The 24,332-nt window shown below is 39.8% G+C and overlaps 1 protein-coding gene across 7 annotated transcripts in view; it reads left to right on the top strand.

Annotated features, from left to right (window-relative positions):
• Nucleotides 1-24,332, top strand: part of KMT2C (lysine methyltransferase 2C) — a 230,332-nt gene that overhangs the window by 10,692 nt on the left and 195,308 nt on the right. For all 7 annotated transcript variants that reach the window (XM_026447023.1, XM_026447019.1, XM_026447024.1 and 4 more), the window contains exon 2: nt 17,035-17,176. In XM_026447023.1, the coding sequence (XP_026302808.1) occupies nt 17,035-17,176 (142 nt within the window). The remainder of the gene's footprint in view (nt 1-17,034; nt 17,177-24,332) is intronic.

The raw sequence follows: 24,332 nt of genomic DNA, 5'->3' as shown, positions 1-24,332 counted from the left end.
TTCCTTTTCACCCTGGCTGGAGTGCAGTGGTGTGATCTCGGCTCACTGCAACCTCTGCCTCCCGGGTTCAAGCGATTATCCTGCCTCAGTCTCCTGAGTAGCTGGGACTATAGGCGCCTGCCACCATGCCCAGCTAATTTTTTGTATCTTTAGTAGAGACGGGGATTCACCGTGTTAGCCAGGATGGTCTCCATCTCCTGACCTCCTGATCCGCCCGCCTCGGCCTCCCAGTGTGCTGGGATTACAGGCGTGAGCCACCGTGTCCGGCTGTGATTTTCTTAATAATATTTTCTTTTCTGTAGCTTACTTTATGGTAAGAATACAGTATATAATACAACACAGAAATATATGTTAATCTACTGTTTATGTTATTGGTAACTTATCTGTCAACAGTAGGCTATTACTAGTTAAGTTTTCAAGGAGTCAAAAGTTATACAGATTTTTGACTGTGGTGGGGGACGTTGGAGCCCCAACCCTCTCATTGTTCAAGGGTCAGCTGGATATGTGTTAAATGCCATAAATTTTCCTCTAAGCACTGCTTTCACTGCATCTCACAAATTTTCTTTTTATTTTTATTTAGTTTAAAATATTTTTCAATTTCTCTTGAGATTTCTTCTTTGACCTGTGTGTTATTTAGAAGTGTATTGTTTAGTGTCTCAGTATTTTGGAATTTTAAGCTATCTTTCTGTTATCGATTTCTAGTTTAATTCTGATATGGTCTGAGAGCAGACATTGTATGATTTCTATTTTTAAAAATCTGTTAAGGTATGTTTTATGGCTCAGAATGTAGTCTACCTTGTAAATGTCCCATGTGGATGAGAAGCATGTGTGTTCTGCTATTGTTGATGAAGTAGTCTTTAGATGTCAGTTATTCCCAGTCGATGAATGGTGTCAGATTCAACTGTGTCTTTGCTGATTTTCTGCATGCCAGATCTATTTCTGAGAGGAGTGTTTAACTTTCCAGCTATAATAGTGGATTCATCTCTTACTCCTTGTGATTGTATCATTTTTTTGCTTCACGTATTTCGATGTTCTGTTTAGACACACACGGTAAGTATTGTTATGTCTTGGGAATTAACCCCTTTATCATTATAAAATGCCTTTCGTTATTCCTGATAACTTTGACATCTGATCTGTCTGAAATTAATCTAGCTATTCCTGCTTTCTTTTGATTATTGTTAGCCTGGAATATCTTTCTCCATTCATTTATTTCTTTTCTTTTTTTTTTTTTTTTTGAGACGGAGTCTCGCTCTGTTGCCCAGGCTGGAGTGCAGTGGCCGGATCTCAGCTCACGGCAAGCTCCGCCTCCCAGGTTTACGCCATTCTCCTGCCCCAGCCTCCCGAGTAGCTGGGACTACAGGCGCCCGCCACCTCGCCTGGCTAGTTTTTTGTATTTTTTAGTAGAGACGGGGTTTCACCGTGTTAGCCAGGATGGTCTCGATCTCCTAACCTCGTGATCCGCCCGTCTTGGCCTCCCAGAGTGCTGGGATTACAGGCTTGGGCCACCATGCCTGGCCCATTTATTTTCTTATCTATATGTAACTTTATATTATAAAGTAGTTTTTTTTGTAGGCAGTATGTACTTGGGTTTTCTTTTTTAAAAATCTATTCTAGGCCGCACACGGTGGCTAATACCTGGAATCCCAGCATTTTAGGAGGCTGAGGCAGGTGGATCACCTGTGGTCGGGAGTTAGAGACCAGTCTGACAAACATGGTGAAACCCCACCTCTACTAAAAATACAAAAATTAGCCGAGCATGGTGGCGGGTACCTGTCCCAGCTACTCAGGAGGCTGAGGCACAAAAATTGCTTGAATCCAGGAAGCGGAGGTTGCAGTGAGCTGAGATCGTGCCATTGCCCTCCAGCCTGGGCAACAGAGCAAGATTCTCAAAGGAAAAAAAACCAACCTATTATAACAATTTCTGTCTTTTAATTGGTATATTTAGACCGTTGTTATTCATAGCGATTCTTTTTTGTTTTTAGAGACAAAAGTCTCACTGTATCACCCAGGCTGGGGTGCAGTGGTGCCATCATAGTTCACTGTAAACTTGAACTCTTGGGCTCAAGCCATCCTCCCACGTCAGCTTCCCAAGTAGCTGGAACTACCAGTGCTTAGCCTCCCCAATAGCTGAGAGTACTGGTGCACACCACCACTCCTGGCTAATTAAAAAAAAATAGTTTTTTTGGAGAGACGCGTTCTTGCTGTGTTGCCCAGGCTAGTCTTGAAATGCTGGCCTTGGCCTCCCAAAGTGCTGGGATTACAGGGATGAGCCACCATGCCCAGCTTCAGTGATTGTTGATATAATGGAATAGATATCTACCATATCTGTTAACTGTTTTCTATTTGTTGTCCTTATTCTTTGTTCCTATTTTTGTCTTCCACTCTTATTTGTGCCTTTTGTGGTTTTATTTGTTTTATTGTAATTTTTTGAGACAGAGTCTCGCTCTGTAACCCAGGCTGGAGTGCAGTGGCGCCATGCCATCTCAGCTCACTGCAAGCTCCGTCTCCCGGGTTCGCGCCATTCTCCTGCCTCAGCCTCCCGAGTAGCTGGGATTGCAGGCGCACCCCCTGCCCGGCTGATTTTTTGTGTTTTTAGTAGAAACGATGTTTCACTGTATTAGCCAGGATGGTGTCGAACTCCTGACCTCGTGATCTGCCCACCTTGGCCTTGCATAGTGCTGGGATTACAGGCGTGAGCCACTTGGACCCAGCCTGCCTTTTGTCATTTTGATTGAGTAATTTGTATGATTCTGTTTTCTCTCCTTTCTTAGCACAGTTTTTTTTTTTTTTTGAGTTGTTGCTTTAGAGTTTGTAATATGTATTTACAACAAGTCCAAGTCTGCTTTCTAATAACACTGTGCAGTAGTCCCCCTTTAACTATGGTTTTGCTTTTCACAGTTTGGGTTACCTCCAGTTAACCATGGTCTGAAAATATTAAATGGGAAATTTCAGAAATGAACAATTCATAAATTTTAAGTTGTTTGCTGTTTTCAGTGAAATTTATAAGATTTATATGAAATCTTGTGCCTTCCAGCCTGAGATGTGAATCATCTCTTGGTCCAGTGCATCCATACTGTGTATGTTACCTGCCCGTTATTCACTTAGTAGCCATCTTAGTATGATTGAAAAAACATACTGGATATACTGGGTTTGCTATTACTTGGTTTCAGGCATCCACTGGGGGTCTTGGAATATATTCCCCATGGATAAGATGGCACCACTGTAATTTTCACTTCTAATGTGAGTACTTTATAAGAACAAAATAATCCTAATTCCTCCCTCCTATCTCTTGTATTGTTGCTGTCAGTCATTTCACTTATACATAAGCATGTGTATTTATACATAAGCAATCATAATTGAATACATTTTTGCAGATATTATTTTGAACAAACTTAACCTATTAGATCAGTTAACAATACGAAAAAATTGTTTTTTAAATTTTATCTTCACTTACCGCTTCTGAGATGCTCTTCCTTTCTTGATATAGATCTAAGTTTTTGACCTGTACCATTTTTGTTCTCTCTAAAGGATTTCTTGCAAGGTAGGTCATCTGACAACAAATTCTTCAATTTTTGTTTGCCTGAGAAAGCCTTCACTTTTGAAGGATAATTTTGCAGGGTACAGAATTATAGGTTGATGTTTTCTTTCTCTCAACGTGTTACATATTTCCTTCCCTCTCTTCTTGCTTGCATGGTTTCTGAGTTGATGTAATTGTTACCTTAGGTATTTTTTTTCCCCCTGAGCTCTTTCAGGATTTTTCAGTATTCTGTGGTTTGAATATGATGTGACCAGGTGTAGTTTTTTTGGGCATTTATCCTTTTTGATGTTCTTTGTCGTTTGGTTTCTGAGATTAATTTGAGGACATTTCTTGTTCTTCGTCTCTTTTTTCTTTTTAATATTTCCATTACATGTTATCTTTTTGTAGTTTTCTGTATTAAACATTCTGTTCTTTTTTTTTTTTTTCCAGTCTTTTTCTCTTTGCTGTTCAAGTTTGGCGGTTTCTTTTGAAATATCTTGAAGCAATGAGATTGTTTCCTCAGCTGTGTGAGGTCTACTAATAGGCTCACTGAAAGCATTCATCATTTCTGTTAAAGTTTTTTAAAATCTCTATCATTTCAATCTCTAGAATTTCCAGTTCTCTGCTTACATTGCCCATGTCTTCTTGCATGCTATCTACTTTATCTATTAGAGCCGTTAGCATATTAATCATAGTTGCTTTAAATTCCTCATCTGATCATTTCAAATTCCCTCCAAGTCTAGTTCTGATGTTGCTCTATACTGTGTTTTTTGCTTTTTAGTATACCTTGTAATTTTTTTTCTCAATAGCCAGATGTAATGCACTGTGTAAAGACAACAGCTGTAAATAGGCCTTTAGTAATGTGGTGAGCCTTGTAGCAGGAGGGGGAAGTCTGAGTTTTTTATTCTTCCTCCCTGCCCTGTGCTTTCACTGCTCTTAGGTGGGGCAGAATGGCCTAGAATGGGCTAGAGTTAGATATTCTTCTAGGCTAGAACTGTCTGGAGTTTATTCTCTTCTTGTAGATTAGGCTTTAGTTACATAGTTTCTCCTGAAGGCAGGCCTTGTTAAGAGAATGCTCTGGTGTATTTAGAAATGGTTCCTTCCCCCCGCCCCTCCGCTGTTGAAAGCAAGAAGGGATTTTTCTGTGAAATTCACTGTGAGAAACTGGTAGAACTCCTAGAGGTAAAACACAAAACTGTTGGGCCCCACAGTGACTGGGTCCCTCTGTAGTTTTTATCTTCCAGACTTCTCTGCACTGAACCTCCAGCGTTTTGTCAATTACGGTTCAGGTTTTGGTACCCATGGAAGATTTTACCCATGGGTTTCTGGTCAGGTAAGTTGTGATTCTTGTCTGTCCCTCCAGTTCTGAGGGTACCTGTTTGCCCTGTGACTTTATTGACCTTATGCATCTAGCAAGAGTTGTTGATTTTTCAGTTTAGCTTTTTAAATGTATTAACTATAGTTATAGCCCTTTTCTAATTTGGTAAGTCAGTTATAACTAGTGGAATGGATTATAATTAATAGTTAACAATAACTTAATATCTATCCATTAGTGTAAATATGTCTCATAAATAATAATCTTATTAAAGTAATAAAACTATTTGATTTAATATCAACATTACCATTTGTGAGTAACCTTTGAGGGATTTCCACTAATGATGTCTATCATACTGCCTTATTTATGTGTCACAATCTTAGATTATCTTCTGGTCTAGTTATTTGTTACTTTTTCGCTGTTGCTTATGTAGTAACTGTTGGTTCTTATTTAGTGGTGGCTTTCAGATGTTAGTGTTTAATTGACATAGACAAGATAGGGGTCTTTTGCTTTGTCCATACACTTGATGAGACAGGTGGAATTGGAGTTCCAAAGCCTTGCATATGTTACTTTAATTCAGCACCTTTTGGTTGTTTGCATATGTTTTAAATATTCAACTTTGTATAAATCCCATATATGCCTTTATTTATAAGAATAGAAACTTTAGTGATACTATTATTTTAAAAAATGGACACCCTAAATTATTGTTTGTACATTTTGAGTATAGCTACTCATTGAACAGGTTTTGGTGACATTTGGCACAAAGAAAAAGCCAGGATTCTTGTTACATTAATTGGCCTAACAATTTAACTTTACCTGTCCTTTCTTATCTTTTTTTGGTATGAAAGTTTGTAATTGACTCTTGTCTTTAAATTATCAGGTTTTTCTTTGGATAATATTTTCCACTAACTTTAGTAGATTATTTAAAATTATATATTGTGGTAGAGATTGGTGTTGTCTGTCAAATAGCTCTGGCACTCTCCCTTCTGGATATGTGGTGGAATTACACAGCTCCAAGCCTGCTTGAGGGGCCCATATGATTGCGTCCAGTGAATTGTGGGTGGAAATCATATGGGTCACTTCTGCACTGGAGCAAAACCCTCCCGAGCTTTTTTCTTTTGTAGTCATTGTTTGAAATACTGACCGCTTTGACGGTTTAGATGAAGAGATGGTGGAGCAAAGACACCTATATGTCTTTGATAAGCCATACATAATCTTCAAACTGAAGTTTAAAATGAAAACTTCAGCTACTTATTGCCATGTAACAAATTATTTCAGAACACAATGGCTTAAAAAGCAGACATATTTCATGATCTGGTGGGTTAGGAATTTAGGTCAGGCTTGGCATCAGGTTGATGCTCTGCTGGCATCAACCAGAGTCATTCGTTGCTATTCAGGTGACACTTGGGCTGGTCTAGAGGATCCAAGACAGTTTCATTGGTTGATTTTTGTTTTTAAGGCCTAAAGTTAAATTTCAGAAGAAGATCAGTATTGGTAGAAATAACTGTTATAAAGATGTATGTTGTAATTTGTTGATTTTATTTTCGTTTCTTTCATTAATTGCAAAAAACTCCATTAAAAATATTTAAAAGTTACGTAGGAAAACTGAAGGAAATATTGATAACAGCTAAATAAAACACCTAGAGAACAGCTGACTTCTAACAATTACTCTTTTTTTTCATTTATTAGCAGTCTATCCTGCTTAAACAATTACTGTTTAAATTAATGCCCATATATTTTTTGGCTTTTGACAAGTATTGAACTCTTAAGCTTTTTGAGTTTGCATTAAAACATCATATTAAATATTATAACAGTAATGTATATATGTAGAAATTTATGGAACTGTGGATAAGTATAAAGAGAGTAAGTCATCGGTAAAACTGTTAACTACCAGAGAAAATTAGTGCTTTTTTTGTGTATTTACTTTTAGTTGCTTAAATTGTTCTGTGAAAGCAGCAACCACATTCATATTATTAATCAGTGCCAATATTTTAGTTTAGTGAATATAGGGTTAATAAATAATTTGCTTTTTTCTAATGTAGTGGTAATGCTTTAGCTTTACAACACAATTTTGATGACATTGGACACACTAGATTCAATGAGATACATCCAGAAAACATAACTGTCAGGAGACAAACATTTTTCAAAAGAAGGAAGGGACATGGTGACACAATTTCTTAGCTATGTTTTCTTCTGTAATTTTAGTAGGAAGCAAGCATGAAAAATATTGCCATTCTCTGGAGGTAAGGGAAATAAGTTATTCTATTTAATAGCTGATTAGGCTGGGCATGGTGATGGTGGCTCATGCTTGTAATTCTAGCACTTTGGGAGGCTGAGGTGGGAAGATAACTTGAGCCCATGAGACCAGCTTGGGCAACATAGTGAGTCCCTGTCTCTACAAAAAAAAATAAAATAAAAGCCAGGTATGATAGCATGTGCCTTGTAGTCCTGGCTAGTGGGGAAGCTGAGATGGGAGGATACCTTCAGCCCAGGAGTTTGAGGTTATGATGAGCTATGATTGTGCCACTGTACTCTAGCCTGAGTGACAGCATGAGCCCATCTCTTAAAAAAAAAAAAAAGACCGGGCGTGGTGGCTCATGCCTGTAATCCTAGCACTTTGGGAGGCCAAGGTGGGCGGATCACGAGGTCAGCAGATAGAGACCATCCTGGCTGACATGGTGAAACCCTGTCTCTACTAAAAATACAAAAAATTAGCCAGGCGTGGTGGTGGGTGCCTGTGGTCCCAGCTACTCAGAAGGCTGAGGCAGGAGAATGGCGTGAACCCGGGAGGCGGAGCTTGCAGTGAGCTGAGATCGTGCCACTGCACTCTAGCCTGGGCTACAGAGCGAGACTCCATCTCAAAAAAAAAAAAAAAAAAAAAAAAAAAGTTGATTAAAGCATAGAGGGAGGAAGGCATATTTTTTTGGATAACTAGTTGATAATGAATATCAGTGTTTACTTGTATAGTTAGTAAATACGAGTTCTTTTTAAATATATTATTTTTCTCTGTGCTTTTGTAAATCTTTGTGTCTGTATATACGATTTATCTGCTTGCTTTGTATTATATAATTAGCATTAAGCAATTATCGAACATCATTCAGGTTTTATGATAGCTCTGGTTTATAAAAACAGATACAGCGCCTGTTTTCATAGAGCATATAGTCAAACTGGGGGTGTGGTCTCCTGTGAATGGCACATATAGAATAGAGGTTCTTAACTTTTTCGGTGCCATAGTCCCCTCTGGTAGTATGATGTAGTCCATAGACTCTTTTTCAAATAGTGTTGTTAAATGAATAAAATAAAAATGTACCAAAATAGGATTACAAAAATAAACAATTGCATTGAAGTAAAAATAAGCCAAACTTGTAATTTTGTAACATTTTTTTAATCCACACTTAAATTATAAAATCTAGCAGTGAATTTAATAACTATTGTAATTTTGAAGTATTGATGATGGTGAAAGATATTTTGGGATATCTGCAACAACTGCATGTGATAAGATATCCATGATTTCTGTTGGTGACAAAGACTTAGGTATCCACTAATACCACTGTGCTTGCTGCTTACATTCTTAATATTTTCTTAGAATTCTAAATTTTGGAAGTGAGTAAAAATGAGAGGTTAGTAAAAATGAAGAAGTAACTTCTCCCTCTAAAATCCTGGAACCCTTGAATAAGCAAACTTTAAAAATCCATTGAAAAAGTAGGGTGCTTTAAAAGAGTATACTAATGTATTGATAAGGGAGTCCATAATTGATCTAAAATATTTTTGACATAGTCTGTTATGCTATCAATGTTGGTAAGTTTGTTCATTATATTTGTAGGCTACATACAGTCCTTTCAAAGAAGTATTTAACCTTTGAGGGAAATACTTTTGTAATTGTTAAAAATCAAAATGCTTTATTTCTCTGAACTTGACTGTGAGATAAATATTCTCTCCACTTCATAATTTTATTCAGCAGTGCTTAAAAAAGAGAAAAACTCTATTTTTAGTTATCATCTCATAGTCTTTATATTCAGTAAATTGTCACTCAGTAACATGGTCCTAGTAAGACTGTTAACATTTCTCTTTAATATTGATGTATTTATAAAACTTACAAGCTACACTTTGATGCTATGCCAGGTGGGGGAAGTAGTGAAAAGAGCACATCAGGCTTTAGAGTTGCACAACCTGATTTTGGATCCCAGTTTTGTTTCCTATTGAGTAGGTGAGGTGGACAAGTAAATCCATAGACTATAGTGTGTGAATGTAGATAGAGGTCATTAGAGTAACAGCTACATCACTACACTTAAGATGTTGAGCTAAGTGCTTTTCATGCATCCTTTTTTTTTTTTTTATCATAAAGATAGTTTTTTTTTTTTTTTTTTTTGTGACGGAGTCTTGCTCTTTCGCCCGGGCTGGAGTGCAGTGGCCGGATCTCAGCTCACTGCAAGCTCCGCCTCCCGGGTTCATGCCATTCTCCTGCCTCAGCCTCCAGAGTAGCTGGGACTGCCGGCGCCCGCTACCTCGCCCGGCTAGTTTTTTGTATTTTTAGTAGAGATGGGGTTTCACCGTGTTAGCCAGGATGGTCTCGATCTGCTGACCTCGTGATCCGCCCGTCTTGGCCTCCCAAAGTGCTGGGATTACAGGCTTGAGCCACCGTGCCTGGCCATAAAGATAGTTTTATACTAGGTGGTATTGTCTGTCTTTTAAATGATGAGCAAAGTAAAATTGAGGTGAAGTTAAATAACTTGCCAAAGGTCACATTGCTAGCAGATGGCTGAGCTAGAATGCAAACTCAGAACCATTGGATGCCAGGCATTTGATTTTAACTAACACAGCAGACAACTTTTGCTGTTAAACTTTCTCATGTCTTAGAACCAATTTATGTAGGATAAATTAGAGTCATTGGAGGTGGAAAAGAAAAGGTTTAAAAGAGGGTATGTTATGAAATTATTTAAGGGAAAGAGTTAGATCTAATTTATCTTTGCATCCCCAGAGATATGCCTGGCACATAGATGATGCTATTTAATGAAGTGCACAATCTCTTCAAGTTCTCTTAGGAATTTACTTACATGTGATTAGGTTCTCTTTTTTATTGTTGTTGAGACAGGGTCTTGCTCTGTCGCCCAGGGTGGAGTACAGTGGTATGATCTTGGTTCAACTGCAACCTCTGCCTCCCAGGCTTAAGTGATTCTTCCACCTCAACCTCCTGAATAGCTGGGTCTACTGGTGTGTGCCATCAAGGCCGGCTGAATTTTTTTTGCTTTTGCCATGTTGCCCAGGCTGATCTTGAACTTCTGGGCTCAAGTGATCCTCCTGCCTCCCAAAGTGCTGGGATTACAGATTTGAGCCACCACGCCAGGTCAATGATTAGGTTCTTTAGTATGTTACCACTGTACACGTGCCACCTAGTGGATGGAGATTATCCATAGATAGTGGCTACAGATGAAATTGCCTCACCTGTCCTTATCCCAGGGTTGCAGTGGTCCACCAAAATGACTTTGGCGCATTTCGTGACCAATTGCCATTGCCTGTATTTAGGTCAGGTTCAAAGTAAGGGGAAAGGTATATTGGGGATTTTATATTCAAGAAAAATACCACACTGAAGTTTTAAAAATGCAGTGTAAATTTTTAAATGTCTGCTCCAGTTTCCACAGTTTGGCTTGCAGGCAGTTTGAGCTAATTGAACCTTATGGAAGGCAAAAACTCTGCAAAGTGTTGGAGTAGCCAAACCTGGACTACTTTATTGGCTAACTTCTTGCTTTAGGCAAAGCATAGGATAGTATTCAAGAGTACATTTTAAATAATAAACTAGAGATAATTAAGTACTGGCATCAGGAATATTTCCTCAGATATCACTGGGTTTATAGTCATTTCATCCGGAGCATCTCTGGATGACATCTCTGGTTGGATCCCTGGTTGACATCATTTTTATCCAGAGCAGTGTGTTTCACATTCTGCTGCCAAACTCTGACAATTGTTTGAAGACTAGGATTAGGAGAAGAGAGAGAGACATAAACACTCAATTGTCCTGCCTTGACTTTGACAGATAGTAAGATCTAACATGTTCTGCCAAATGAAGAGTGACACTTAAAGACAGCTTCTATTATTACCTGAAGTATCACATATTTAGTGATACCTTTTTTGTTGTTTGTTTCTACTTTGTGGCAGGAATTACTGCTACCTAAGAAGCAGTCATAGAGTCCTCCTTATTTGTTAAAGAACACAAGACCAAAACAACAAAATCTAAACCAAAAGTAAAACCAAAACTTATCACTCCCTACTGTTTCTTTAGCAGATCCAGGTTAGAATCATGGGCAGAGCCAGTGATGATAATAGCTAGAGGAGAAAAGAGAGCAGGATGAACTCTGAAAGCCTGTCTTCTTACCTGCTTTGTGGGATCAGATCTGGTGCTGATCCTATTTCTTAAAAAACAAAAACAAACAAACAAAAAAACACTATAGTCTGAATCTTTTTTTCCTCTTTGAAATGCAGGAAACATAATTTCAAAAGGTTGTATACCTGCAAACCTACTGACTAACCAGTAACAGTAACGTTTAACTTTTCTGTTTCCTTCTGGCTCTAATTTGAGGGAGAGATAGACACTGTCCTACTTGTTTTCCCTTAGCTGTAAGCAATAAACCCCCCCTAAAAATAATAAAAGTGCTGTGTATTTTCTTTTGTGGGAACAAAAATAAGGAAAAAGCTGAGACTGTTATATACTGTGCTAGGAGAAGGACATTTTTGACTAGAGGTCATATATGATAGATAGCAGCATACTAAAAGGAAACAGACAAGTCATACTTTATTGGAGGGAGCACAGTTTGGGAGTGGGGATAAATGGATCTGGCTCCAGGAAGAAAAATGTTTCTAGGGTAATGTAATGATTTGTGACCCTGGTCCGTTTGACTCGTTGTGAGTTTCTGAAGGCACTATTCTTACTCCTCCTTTACGTTTGTCACTTATTTTTCTCTTCCCCTTTCTTATTACCCAGTAGTAAGAATGGTATAAAATGTGTATGTCGCAAAATGTGTCTGGGCCTCTCTGAGTAGAAATGAAATGCTTTCATAAAGGTATTTCTATATATGATAATTTTATAGTACTTTGAATATAATAGGCAGGCAGAGAGTGTCTCTCTAGCAGAATTGTATTCTTTTCTGTCTTTGGCTGTAAAAATACTAGAGAAGGGCAACACAGAATACCCTTTGGCTCATTCCAGATGCTTTCCCTAGAGCTACAGGCTCTGTAGGTACAGTCTGCATTCCAAATAGGTTGTAGCTGTATTAAATATTTTAATACAGCATAAAAAAGGTCAGTTGATTTTCAAACTCCATTATCAGTGTCTCACAGCCTGATCACCAAGCCACTTGAAGTTTTTGTTATGGCAGTTCTTCGCTCTTAATACCAGTTCTCTGTGTTAATTAGGGCATGGGTTAAGCTGCTGTAACAGAGACCCCAAAATATAGCAGTGGCTTAAATAAAACAAATTGATCTTTCTCTCATGTAGTATTTCTGAGGATGGAGAGCTTAGGTTGATGAGTCTTTGCTCCAGATTATTGTTTGTTGACCCAAGTTTCTTCTATCTTGTCTCTCTGCCATCACCTGGAGCATTGCCCCTCATTGGCAGCATTGCAGCTGGGTTGCTGTCATGTCTATTCCAGTACGTAGGAAAGGGGACTATAATTTAGTTAAGAGCAGGTCACTTTCTTTTAGATGATGAAGTTGCACAGTTGCGTCTGGTCATATTCTCTTTGTAAGAACTTGCCATGGTTTGCTGCAGAGAGGGTTGGGGAATAAAGTCTCTAGCTGAGCAGTTATGTGCCCTGCTAACACTTGAAAAGTATAGGAGATGAAGAGTATGGTTTTTGTCCTTTGTGTGCTTTCTGCAGGTTTATGTGCCTTGTTCATCTTTGGAGTTCTTTAGCTATTCTTGATCTGAATACCTTTTTTAGGGGGAGGGTTTCAAATTGTATTTATTTTCTCTCATCTGCGACACATTCATTTTGTTCATGAGGTCATTTGTCACATAGAAATGTAAATTTTCATTTTATGATTCCTTTTGAGTACAGACTTGTATTTGTAGATTTAATTCTAGGTACTTTATCAATTTAATTCTAGGTACTTTATCAATTTTGTCTCTAGGGATAGACAGGACACCTTGATTGGTAGACTGCATAAATAATTTAAGGTCAGCTTTTCTATTTCAATTTTTTTTTTTTTTTTTGAGACAGAGTCTCCCTTTGTCCCCCAGGCTGGAGTGCTGTGGCCGGATCTCAGCTCACTGCAAGCTCCTCCACCTCCCGGGTTCACACCATTCTCCTGCCTCAGCCTCCTGGGTAGCTGGGACTACAGGCGCCGCCACCTCGCCTGGCTAGTTTTTTGTAGTTTTTAGTAGAGACGGGGTTTTACTGTGTTAGGCAGGATGGTCTCGATCTCCTGACCTCGTGATCCGCCCGTCTCGGCCTCCCAAAGTGCTGGGATTACAGGCTTGAGCCACCGCGCCCGGCTCTATTTGAATTTTTTAAAAAAGAAAAGAAACATGTTAAGTATGAAAACCAAAACCATCTATTTGATGCTTCATGTTATCATTAATTTTATGATTTGATAGGACTTACAGTTATTTGTAGTTTTTTCTAACTACGCAAGCATAGTTATACAAATTGTTCGTTTTTCACAATATTTTTCTAAAATTCATTTTGATTGTAGAAGATAGTTTTTTTTTTTTTTTTAAAAAAAAGGAAAGTCAGGCCAGGCGCGGTGGCTCAAGCCTGTAATCCCCGCACTTTGGGAGGCCGAGACAGGCGGATCACGAGGTCAGGAGATGGAGACCATCCTGGCTAACACGGTGAAACCCCGTCTCTACTAAAAAAATACAAAAAAACTAGCTGGGCGAGGTGGCGGGCGCCTGTAGTCCCAGCTACTTGGGATGCTGAGGCAGGAGAATGGTGTAAACCCGGGAGGCGGAGCTTGCCATGAGCTGAGATCCGGCCACTGCACTCCAGTCTGGGTGACAGAGCGAGACTCCGTCTCAAAAAAAAAAAAAAAAAAAAAAGGAAAGTCAGATTGAAGTGCTAATCTGAGTGATAAGAAATCAAGTTTTGTGTGAAATTTAGTGTTCAAGATGCTAAGTATGTCTAGTGTATAGTTGAAATATGGTGTGGAACTCAGGAGACAAGTTGGTGCTAGAGATGTTGATTTACAAATCATTAAGTCCAGAGGGAACTGTTGAAATGTGAATAATAATTAAGTTCTTCAAAGAGGAGCTTATAGGCTGGGCGCAGTGGCTCATGCCTGTATTCCTGGCACTTTGGGAGGCCAAGGCAGGAGAATGACTTGAGGCCAGGAGTTTGAGACTTGCCTGGGCAGCATAGTGAGACCCCCATTTCTACAAAAAGATGAAAAAGAATGTGGTAACATGTGCCTGTAGTCCCAGCTGCTTGGGAGGCTGAGGCGGGAGGATTGCTTGAGCCCAGGAATGTGAATGATCATACTACCTCACTGCAGCGTGGGCGACAGAGCGAGTCCTTTTCTCAAAAACAGAAACAACCAACCAACCTAGGAGTGTATAAAGGATGTATAGACGGCTGTACCTATATTTAGAGGTCTAAAGGAAATCAGCTGAAGAGACAGATATTAGACTATTATATCTCCCTGCTTATAAAAGATAGAAGAACATTTCACTAAGGAGGAAGTGGTCTTGGTGTGAAATGCTTTTTTAGGATGTTTGAAGAAAGCTTGTGAGTGGTGACTGGATTGTTAATGCTTTTGCCATTGATCGATTGGTGGTGTTGATGAGAATAATTGTGTGTGTGTGTGTTTTGAGATGGAGTTTAGTTCCTGTTGCCCAGGCTGGAGTGCAATGGCATGATCTCGGCTCACCACAACATCCACCTCCCAGTTTCAAGCGATTCTCCTGCCTCAGCCTCCTGAGTAGCTGGGATTACAGGCATGTGCCACCATGCTCTGCTAATTTTATATTTTTAGTAGAGACAGGGTTTCACCATGTTGGTCAGTCTGGTCTCGAACTCCAGACCTCAGGTGATCTGCCCACCTTGGCCTCCCAAAGTGCTAGGATTACAGGTGTGAACCACTGCACCCGGCTGAGAATAATTGTTATAATAGGCTGGATACAATTAGAAAGGTATAGTTGAAGGGGAAGGTAGTAGAGTTCAGTCAGTTTATTGTGCCATCTCATGAATTTGGTGGTAAAAGGAAAGATGGAAAAGGAGCTTGAAAGGACTTTAAGATTTTTTTGTTTGTTTGGGGTTAGTGATGCAGAAAGGTCTAAATAAATTTCAGGGTAGAAAAGAAGGAGCCAGCCAAGAGCATAGAACTGCGTCATGAGCACTGGTGGGGAGGTGTAATGTCCCTTCATTCTAGTAATAAGAGTATGATAGACAGAGTGGGCATATAATTTTTATTAAACGAGAAGAATGATGTTAGGGCTAGTGGTGTACGGAAATCCTCTCAGCTATTAGGTTGCCTCCTGAGAAAGAACATTTAAGGTGTTTGGGGTTGGACTCAAGGAGAATGGAAACAGGCAGTAAGGTGAAGGTTTGTCCTTTTTGAATATTAAGCTTTTAGAATGACTAATAATTAGGATACATAATGAGTCTTTTAATGATAATATAAAGTGTGAAACGATTTTTAATGACTCACTTTGAAATACATTTGTTCTGTAGACCAATTGCTATAATCCTGAAAATAAGATTCTTTTTTGGCTGGGCACAGTAGCTCATGCCTATAATTCCAGCACTTTGGGATGCTGAGTGGGTGGATCATCTGAGGTCGGGAGTTTAAGACCAGCCTGGCCAACGTGGTGAAACCCAGTCTCTACTAAAAATACAAAAATTAGCCAGGTGTGGTGGTGGGCGCCTGTAATCCCAGCTACTCGGGAGGCTGAGGCGGAAGAATCACTTGATCCCGGGAGGCAGAGGTGGCAGTGAGTTGAGATCGCGCCATTGCATTCCAGCCTGATTGACAGAGCGAGACTCCATCAAAAAAAAAAAAAAGAAAAAAGAAAAAAAATTTTATTTTTATTTATTTATTTGTTTATTTATTTATTTATTTATTTATTTATTTATTTATTTATTTATTTATTTTGAGACGGAGTCTCGCTCTGTCACTCAGGCTGGAGTGCAGTGGCACCATCTCAGCTCACTGCAAGCTCCGCCTCCCGGGTTTACGCCATTCTCCTGCCTCAGCCTCCCAAGTTGGGACTACAGGCTCCGCCACCTCGTCCGGCTAGTTTTTTGTATTTTTTTTTTTTTTTAGTAGAGACGGGGTTTCACCGGGTTAGCCAGGATGGTCTCGATCTCCTGACCTCGTGATCCGCCCTTCTCGGCCTCTATTTTTATTTTTGAGGTAGGATCTGGATGTGTTGCCGAAACTGGAGTCCAGTGGTATCAACACAGCTCACTGTAGCCTCAGTCGGGGCTTGATTGATTCTCCCATCTCAGCCACCTGAGTAGCTAGGACTACAGGCATGTGCCACTATATACTTGGCTAATTTTTTGTAGAGATGGGATGTCACCATGTTTCCCAGGCTGTCTTGAACTACTGGGCTCAAGCAATACGCCTGCCTCAGCCTCCCAAGGTGCTGGGATTACATGTGTGAGCCACCACACCTGGCCAAAATAAGATTCTATTTTTGAGATGGGGTCTGGCTTTGTCACCCAGGTCTGAGTGCAGTGGCATGATCCTGGCTCACTGCAGCCTCTGCCTCCCAGGTTCAAGGCATATCCTTCTATCTCTGCCTCCTGAGTAGCTGACACTGGAAGCACTCACCACCTTGCCTGGCTAATTTTTATATTTTTTGTTGAGATGAGATTCACCATCTTGCCCAGGCCAGTCTCAAACTCCTGAACTCAAGGGATTTGCCTGCTTTGGCCTCTCAAATTGGTGCAGGGATTACAGGCATGAGCCATCATGCCTGGCCAAGATTCTTAACATTTATTGCTAGGATGAAACTTCTCTGAGTCAGCTATAATTTGGGCGCAAGTAAAAGTGTACCATGCTTCACATTATGTTGATAATCATTTTGCAGTAGAGAATAAAGATGCACAATACCACTAATTATGTGCATAAACTTTCTTGTATTAGTGAAGTATTGTTATTTGTTGTTTCTTTTTACATTATGACCTATGCTTTATAGATAAATTCACCAGTGATTAATATAAATACAAAAATGACTCTTTGTTTTCTCTTGTTTACTGTTAAGCGGAAATCAAAGAACAATCTGCAGAAGAGGATGCTGAAGCAGAAGTGGATAACAGCAAACAGCTAATTCCAGCTCTTCAGCGATCTGTGTCTGAGGAATCGGCAAACTCCCTGGTCTCTGTTGGTGTAGAAGCCAAAATCAGGTTAGAGAATGAATGCAGCTGGATTGGATATTAGTGACAGGAATAAAACAGTGAATCGACTATAGAGAAAATTCAAGGAGTATGAGTTTAGGAGGAAAATCTGGGTGGACTTTTATGATTTAGTAGCTGAATTTGAAGCTGATGCCTCTGTGTGTAATTGGGTTGGGTACATCTGTGGGCTTAGGCAATTGTAGAACATGGCAGCACACTAGGGTTTTACTCTGGTCACCTCAGGCCAGTACAGAATATTACCAATGTGCTATTCCTGGCAGAAGACATAAATGTGAGCATTTAGCATGATGATTAATTTTTGATACTTACCTATAAACTTAAGTTTATACTTTTGTTCCTTACCTTCTCCCCATTCGTTAAAAAAGGACTCACAGGACATTATAACATATGTTTTTTCTTTCTTTCTTTCCCCCCCCCCCCCCCCCCCCCCCCTTTTTTTAGATGAAGTCTTGCTCTGTCACCAAGCTGAGTGCAGTGGCGCCATCTCAGCTCCCTGCAACCTCCGACCCCCTGATTCAAGCGATTTTTCTGCCTCAGGCTCCCGAGTAGCTGGGATTATAGGCATAACCACCATGCCCAGCTAATTTTTGTATTTTTAGTAGAGATAGGGTTTCACCATGTTGGCCAGGATGGTCTCGATCTCTTGACTTCATGATCCGCCTGCCTTGGCCTCCCAAAGTGTTGGGATTACAGGCACGAGCCACTACATTGGGCCTGTAATCTATCATTCTATAATTCAGCTTTGAAGTCTTAAGAGTTTTTAGACCTTGTTTGAAAAACATGAATAAAATAATGAAATTATCCATCAGTTTAGTACTCCCATGTTCTTCTCTCCCTCCCTCCCTTCTTTTTTTTTTTTTTTTTTTGAGACGGAGTCTCGCTCTGTCACCCAGGCTAGAGTGCTGTGGCCGGATCTCGGCTCACTGCAAGCTCCGCCTCCCGGGTTCACGCCATTCTCCTGCCTCAGCCTCCCAGGTAGCTGGGACTACAGGCGCCGCCACCTCGCCTGGCTAGTTTTTTGTAGTTTTTAGTAGAGACGGGGTTTCACCGTGTTAGCCAGGATGGTCTCGATCTCCTGACCTCGTGATCCGCCCGTCTCGGCCTCCCAAAGTGCTGGGATTACAGGCTTGAGCCACCGCGCCCGGCCTCCCTCCCTTCTTTCCCTCCTTCCTCTCCATCCCTTCTCCCTCCTTCCTCCCTTCCTTTCCCTCCCCCCACCTTTTCCTCTTCCTTTCCTTTCTTTTTTTTTATTTTTTAATTTTTATTTTTTTTATTTTTTGAGGCAGGGTCTTACTCTCTTACCCAGGCTGGAGTGCAGTGGTGTGATCAGAGCTCACTGCAGCCTCAACCTCCCAGGCTCGGGTGATCCTCCCACCTTAGCCTCCCAGGTAGCTGGGACTACAGGTGTGTGCCACCATACTTGACTAATTTTTAAGTTTTTTTTTTTTGGTAGAGATTGGGTCTCTTTATGTTATCCAGGTTGGTCTGGAACTCCTGGGCTAAAGCAGTCTTGTCTCAGCCTCCCTAAGTGGTGGAATTACAAGCATGAACCACTGCACCTGGCCTCTCTCATCTTCTTGAAGCATTTTCTTTCGTTTGCTTTTGGGACATCTCACTCCTCATTTTGTCTTTTGCTAGTTGCTGTGGAGACTCTACATGTTTATAATTTTGGAATTCTTAAGGATAAATCCTCAGATATCTTGTCTACTTTTTGTCTCTGTTCACCCCCTAGGAAAGAAAGCTCATTCATTCTGATAGCTGTAACCTCTGTGTATTCCCTTAAGAGTCTCATGTGTTCATTTCCATTATTCTTCTTTACCTGATCTCCAGACCTTTATGTCCAGTTGTCTGCTTGACATCTCCATTTGGAAGTGTGTTAGACACCTCACCCTTAACATGTCCAATACCGTGCTTGATTCTGCCTCCACCTCTGCCCCAAATCTGCTTCTCCCCAAGATTTCCTCATTTCAATAAATAACGCCAGTATTCACTCAGTTGTTTAGTCCAGAAACTTTGGAAGTTAATCCTTGATTTCCATCTTTTCTCATACCTTATAGCTCAACTTGATAACCCAAGCAACTTGTTACTGCCTTAACTTGCCTACCATTTTGGTTGAAGTCACTGTTATCCCTTGAAAGTTGTAGTAGCCTTTTAACCAGTCTTTCTGCTTCTCTTTACCTTTCCACAGTACAATTTGTTTATAGCACAGTTGCAAAAATTATTCTAATAATGATAATCAGGTCCCCACTATCCACTCTCTTTCATGACTATTATATTTAAGTTAAATATTTAAATTATATTCATAATTTCAAGTACTTACCATGTCTACAAGGTGTGATCTGTTCCTGACTGTCTCTCTCACGTCATTTGTCACTTACTGTGCTCTCACCACCTTGGCCTCACTCCTTTACATGTGCTGATGGGGTTTCTGTCTGAGAGCTTTGGTGCTTGCTTTGCTTGTCTCCTGGTTTACCTCCCAGAGAGGACACCTTGCTGATAACACTATCCTCCTCTGAAGGGCCACATTTAGCTTAGTCTCAGTCAGCTCAGGAAAAAGAACATACAGTGTGAATCAAGGTAAGGAACACACTGGTGTTTATTATACTGCAGTCCTCTCCTCCTCCTCCAGTATTTTTTGGGAGGTTTGAACATTTTCAAAATAAAGGAGTAGGATGGAAAAGAAAACAGCAGCAGCTCCCACCATATTTTACATAGTAACCTGCTATATTTTTCTCTTTTCTTTTTTTTACTTCATGTTCTAGGGTACATGTGCACAACGTGCAGGTTTGTTACATATGTATACATGTGCCATGTTGGTGTGCTGCACCCATCAACTCGTCATTTATATTAGGTATATCTCCTAATGCTATCCCTCCCCCTTCCCCCCACCCCACGACAGGCCCCTGTGTGTGATGTTCCCCTTTCTGTTTGTGGCACTTATTATTTTCCAACAGTTCATTTGACTGTCATGTGAATTCTGAAGGCAGGCACTTTGCTGGTGGGCTTTGTTCACTGCACTGTGTCCTGCACCTAGTAGTCCCTGACAGAGATTAGGTGCTGTATAAATATTTTTTTAATGAATAATGAGTTCTAGTTGATTGAAAAATATTTAAAATTCTGCTTAAATTTTTGTAGTTTGATACTACCATAAACTTTAATTTTTACTGGTTTCTGTAGAAATTAGAAATGGTGTAATGCATATGTGGAATTGAGAGGTATAGAATGCAGAGTATTTGCTAGTTTAGAGCAGGTGCCCGAGAGCCTTCTGAAAGTATTCTGTGTCTTGGTATCCTCTAGGCCTACTTCAGGAACCCATTGTAGTTCTTAACTTCCTTGCTTGGTGGTTCTGCAGATCTTAAGGACAGAGTATGCCTGACTGACTTATCTTTTTGTCCCCTGTGAGTAGCACACTGTCACTGTTAGTCCTCATCTAATACTTGTACAAAGAATGAAAGTTAAAAGCTACTCATGAATATATGATAATTTCATTTATAATAATCGTGGCCTATCAGTGGAAAAGAATAGGTTACTCAATAATTGGCTATCTACTTAAAAAATATAGGTAGATTGATGCTCATACCACATGGAAACATAACCTTGAGGTAGATTAATGAGCAATGCCATTGTTACTTATTTATCCTGGGCTATACTACCACTACCACTGTTACTTTCATTTGACAGGACAGACTGAATGTACACTGTGAGAAGGCCAGCGTACCATAAATACAGACCTGATGTTTATTCCAAGCTCCACCACTTTTGACCTTTATTTATTCATTTTTATCTCTCCCATAGTTTCCTTAAAATAGGATGTACAGATGGAATTTAATGCATTTTAATGGTGCAGTATATAAAATGTTCTAAATGAATCTGTAATCATCCTATTACAATTAATAGGATTTTAGCAAGATTGCTAGATACAAAATCAAAATGCAAAAATCACATGTGTTTATATAGGAACAGAGTTAAATGGTATTTTTTAGCATATTATTTTCCAATAATATAAAATTATATGTGACTAGGATTATGTGCAAAAATGTAAGACTTTTATTTTACTAGAGAAAACTATAAAACTTTCTGAAAAGATTAAGGAACACAGACATAATAGAAATAGAATATTCACATTTTAGGGGATTCAGTATTTTAAAGATATTCTTTCCCAATTTATCTGTAGGTTCAAGAAATTTCTAATAAAAATTTCTACAGTAAATTTTACAAGCTGATTTTAATTTATGTGAATATGCAAAAGACAGGATAAACCAAAGGACCCATGAAGAAGAGGAAGGATTGCTTTACTTGATACCAAGACTTTTCATAACATGCTAGTAAATTAAGTTAGTGCTGTATTACCACAGAAATAGACAAATAGACCAGTGAATCAGAATAGGGAACCCAGATACAGATACATAAGTAATATGAACAAGTTATTTATAACAAAGGGGCATCACAAATTAATGAGGAAGGAAGTCTCTCAACAGTTGTGTGAGAAAAATTATATATACTTAAAAAAAGAGAAGAAAGTAGACCTAATTTATTCATGTCAACTCCAGTTATAGACATATGTGAGAAGCAAATTAGTAACAGAAGTTAATGTAGAAGAATTTCTTCATTGCTTTGGGGGTAAGGAAAGACTTTTAAAAAACAAATGGAAAGCACTAATTATAGAAAAGGGTTGATTGGCCAGGCATAGTGGCTCATGCCTGTAATCCTAGCACTTTGGGAGGTTGAGGCAGGAGGATTGCTTGAGCCTAGGAGTTCGAGACCAGTCTGGAGCATGGCAAAATCCCATCTCTACACAAAATACAAAGATTAGTAGGACATGGTGGTGCTACTCAGGAGGCTGAGGTGGGAGGATCACTTGAGTCCAGGAGGTTGAGGCTACAGTGAGCTGTGATCCTGCCACTGCACTTCTGCCTGGGTGACAGAGTGAGACCCTGTCTCAAAAAAAAAGAAAACACATGAAAAGAGGCCGGGTGCGGTGGATTACATGCTATAATCCCAGCCCTTTGGGAGGCTAAGGCAGGTGGATCCCTGAGGTCAGGAGTTTGAGACCAGCCTGGCCAACATGGTGAAACCCCATCTCTACTAAAAATACAAAAATTAGCTGGGCGTGGTGGCGGGTGCCTGTAATCCCAACTACTTGGGAGTCTGAGGCAGGAGAATTGCTTGAACATGGGAGGTGGACGTTGCAGTGAGCCAAGATCGCACCACTGCACTCCAGCCTGGGCGACAAGAGCGAAACCGCGTCTCAAAAACAAAAACAAAAAAACAAAAAAAAAAAAAGAAAAGGATTGATTAATACCACTATACTTAAATTTAAAACTTTTCATGAAATATACCAAAACAAGAGTAAAAAGATAAATGACAGAAAAGGGAAAAATATTTCTAAAGCATATATCTGACAAAGAACTTATGTCCATATGTATTTAAAAATGAAGCAGAACAATTCAATAAGAAAAAAACACTTCTGTAGAACATAGTAAGCATTGCTTGATTACTTGCGATAAACATTACTTGATTATGACATATTTTTTAAACATGCTGTTGGATTTTAGTTAGCTAATATTTATCTTCCTAAGCAATATGAATTTTTGTAATATTGTAATGTCCTAGTTTTGGAGACAAAATTGCACTAGCCTCGTACGTGAGGCACCTTTCAGTTTTCTTATATTTTCCGGAACAGTATCTGTAAGATAGGTATTGACTCCATGAAAGTTTGAAGTAACTGTCATAAAATTACGTGGGTCTGTGGGGTTTCTTACAGAAACAGAAGTCACTCTCAGTTCAATTCAAAGATGTTTTTTTCTTTGAATATGTATTCCCTAAATTTGCTCCCCACTTCCAAATTTTTTTCTTTTTTTTTTTCTTTTCTTTTCTTTTTTGAGACGGAGTCTTGCTCTGCCGCCCAGGCTGGAGTGCAGTGGCGCGATCTCAGCTCACTGCAAGCTCCGCCTCCCAGGTTCACGCCATTCTCCTGCCTCAGCCTCCCGAGTAGCTGGGACTACAGGCGCCCGCCCGCCACCTCACCCAGCTAATCTTTTGTAGTTTTTAGTAGAGACGGGGTTTCACCGTGTTAGCCAGGATGGTCTCGATCTCCTGACCTCGTGATCCGCCCGTCTCGGCCTCCCAAAGTGCTGGGATTACAGGCTTGAGCCACCGCGCCCGGCCTCCAGATTTTTTTCTATTCAGCTGTCTGTTTCATCTTGCACCAGTTTTCTCATGTTATATTTTTCTCAGAACGTATACATTTTATCTAAAATGATTCATGATACATTTATTATTTTTTAATGTTATTTTTGATTAGCAAATCCTAATTTTGCATTTATGAGTACAGTATGATGTTTCAATTCGTGAATGTAGAGTGGAATGAATCAAGTAAATTAACAGATCCATTACCTTGATTACCTCTCATTTGTTATGGTGGGGCATTTGACATTTACTCTTAGGTAGGTGCACAAGTGATTGCGATTTTTGCCATTACTTTTAATGGCAGAACTGCAATCACTTTTGCACCAAACTAATAGTTATTTTAAAATATAGGTCGCCCTGCTATGCATTATGTCTCAAAACCTGTTCTTCCTGTCTCCACCTTTGTATCCTTTGCACCAAACTAATAGTTATTTTAAAGTATAGATCACCTTGCTCTGCAGTATATCTCAAAACCTATTCCTCCTATCTCAACCTTCGTGTCCTTTGACCAACAACTTACCATTTCTTTCTTCCCGCCTTACCTTCTCTGAGTGTCTGGTTACCATCACTCTACTGCTAGTTCTATTAGTTCAACTTTTTTAGATTCTGCATATAAGTGAGATCATGCAGTATTTGTCTTTCTGTGCCTGGCTTATTTCACTTAGCACAATATTCTCTAGATTATTCTGAGTTATTGCAAATGACAGGTCCCTCCCGCTTCTCTCTCCCTACCTCCCTCCCTTCCTCTGCCTCCCTCCCTCTCTCTCCCTCTCTCTCCCTCTGTCTCTCTCTCCCCCCCCTTCTTTCCCTCTCTCCCCTCTCCCCCGTCCCTCCCTCTTTCCTTAATCCCTCCCCTCCCCTCTTCTCTTCCCTCCCCTTCTCCCCCCCTCCCTGCCTCCCTTCCCCTCCCCCTCTTTTTCTACCCCCCCTTCCCTCCCTCTCTTTTTTCCTTCCC

Source organism: Piliocolobus tephrosceles, chromosome 8 (genome assembly GCF_002776525.5).
Source record: "Piliocolobus tephrosceles isolate RC106 chromosome 8, ASM277652v3, whole genome shotgun sequence".
NCBI classification, from domain to species: domain Eukaryota; kingdom Metazoa; phylum Chordata; class Mammalia; order Primates; family Cercopithecidae; genus Piliocolobus; species Piliocolobus tephrosceles.
Note: the sequence above shows the minus strand (reverse complement) of the source record. Positions and strands in the feature narration are given on the sequence as shown.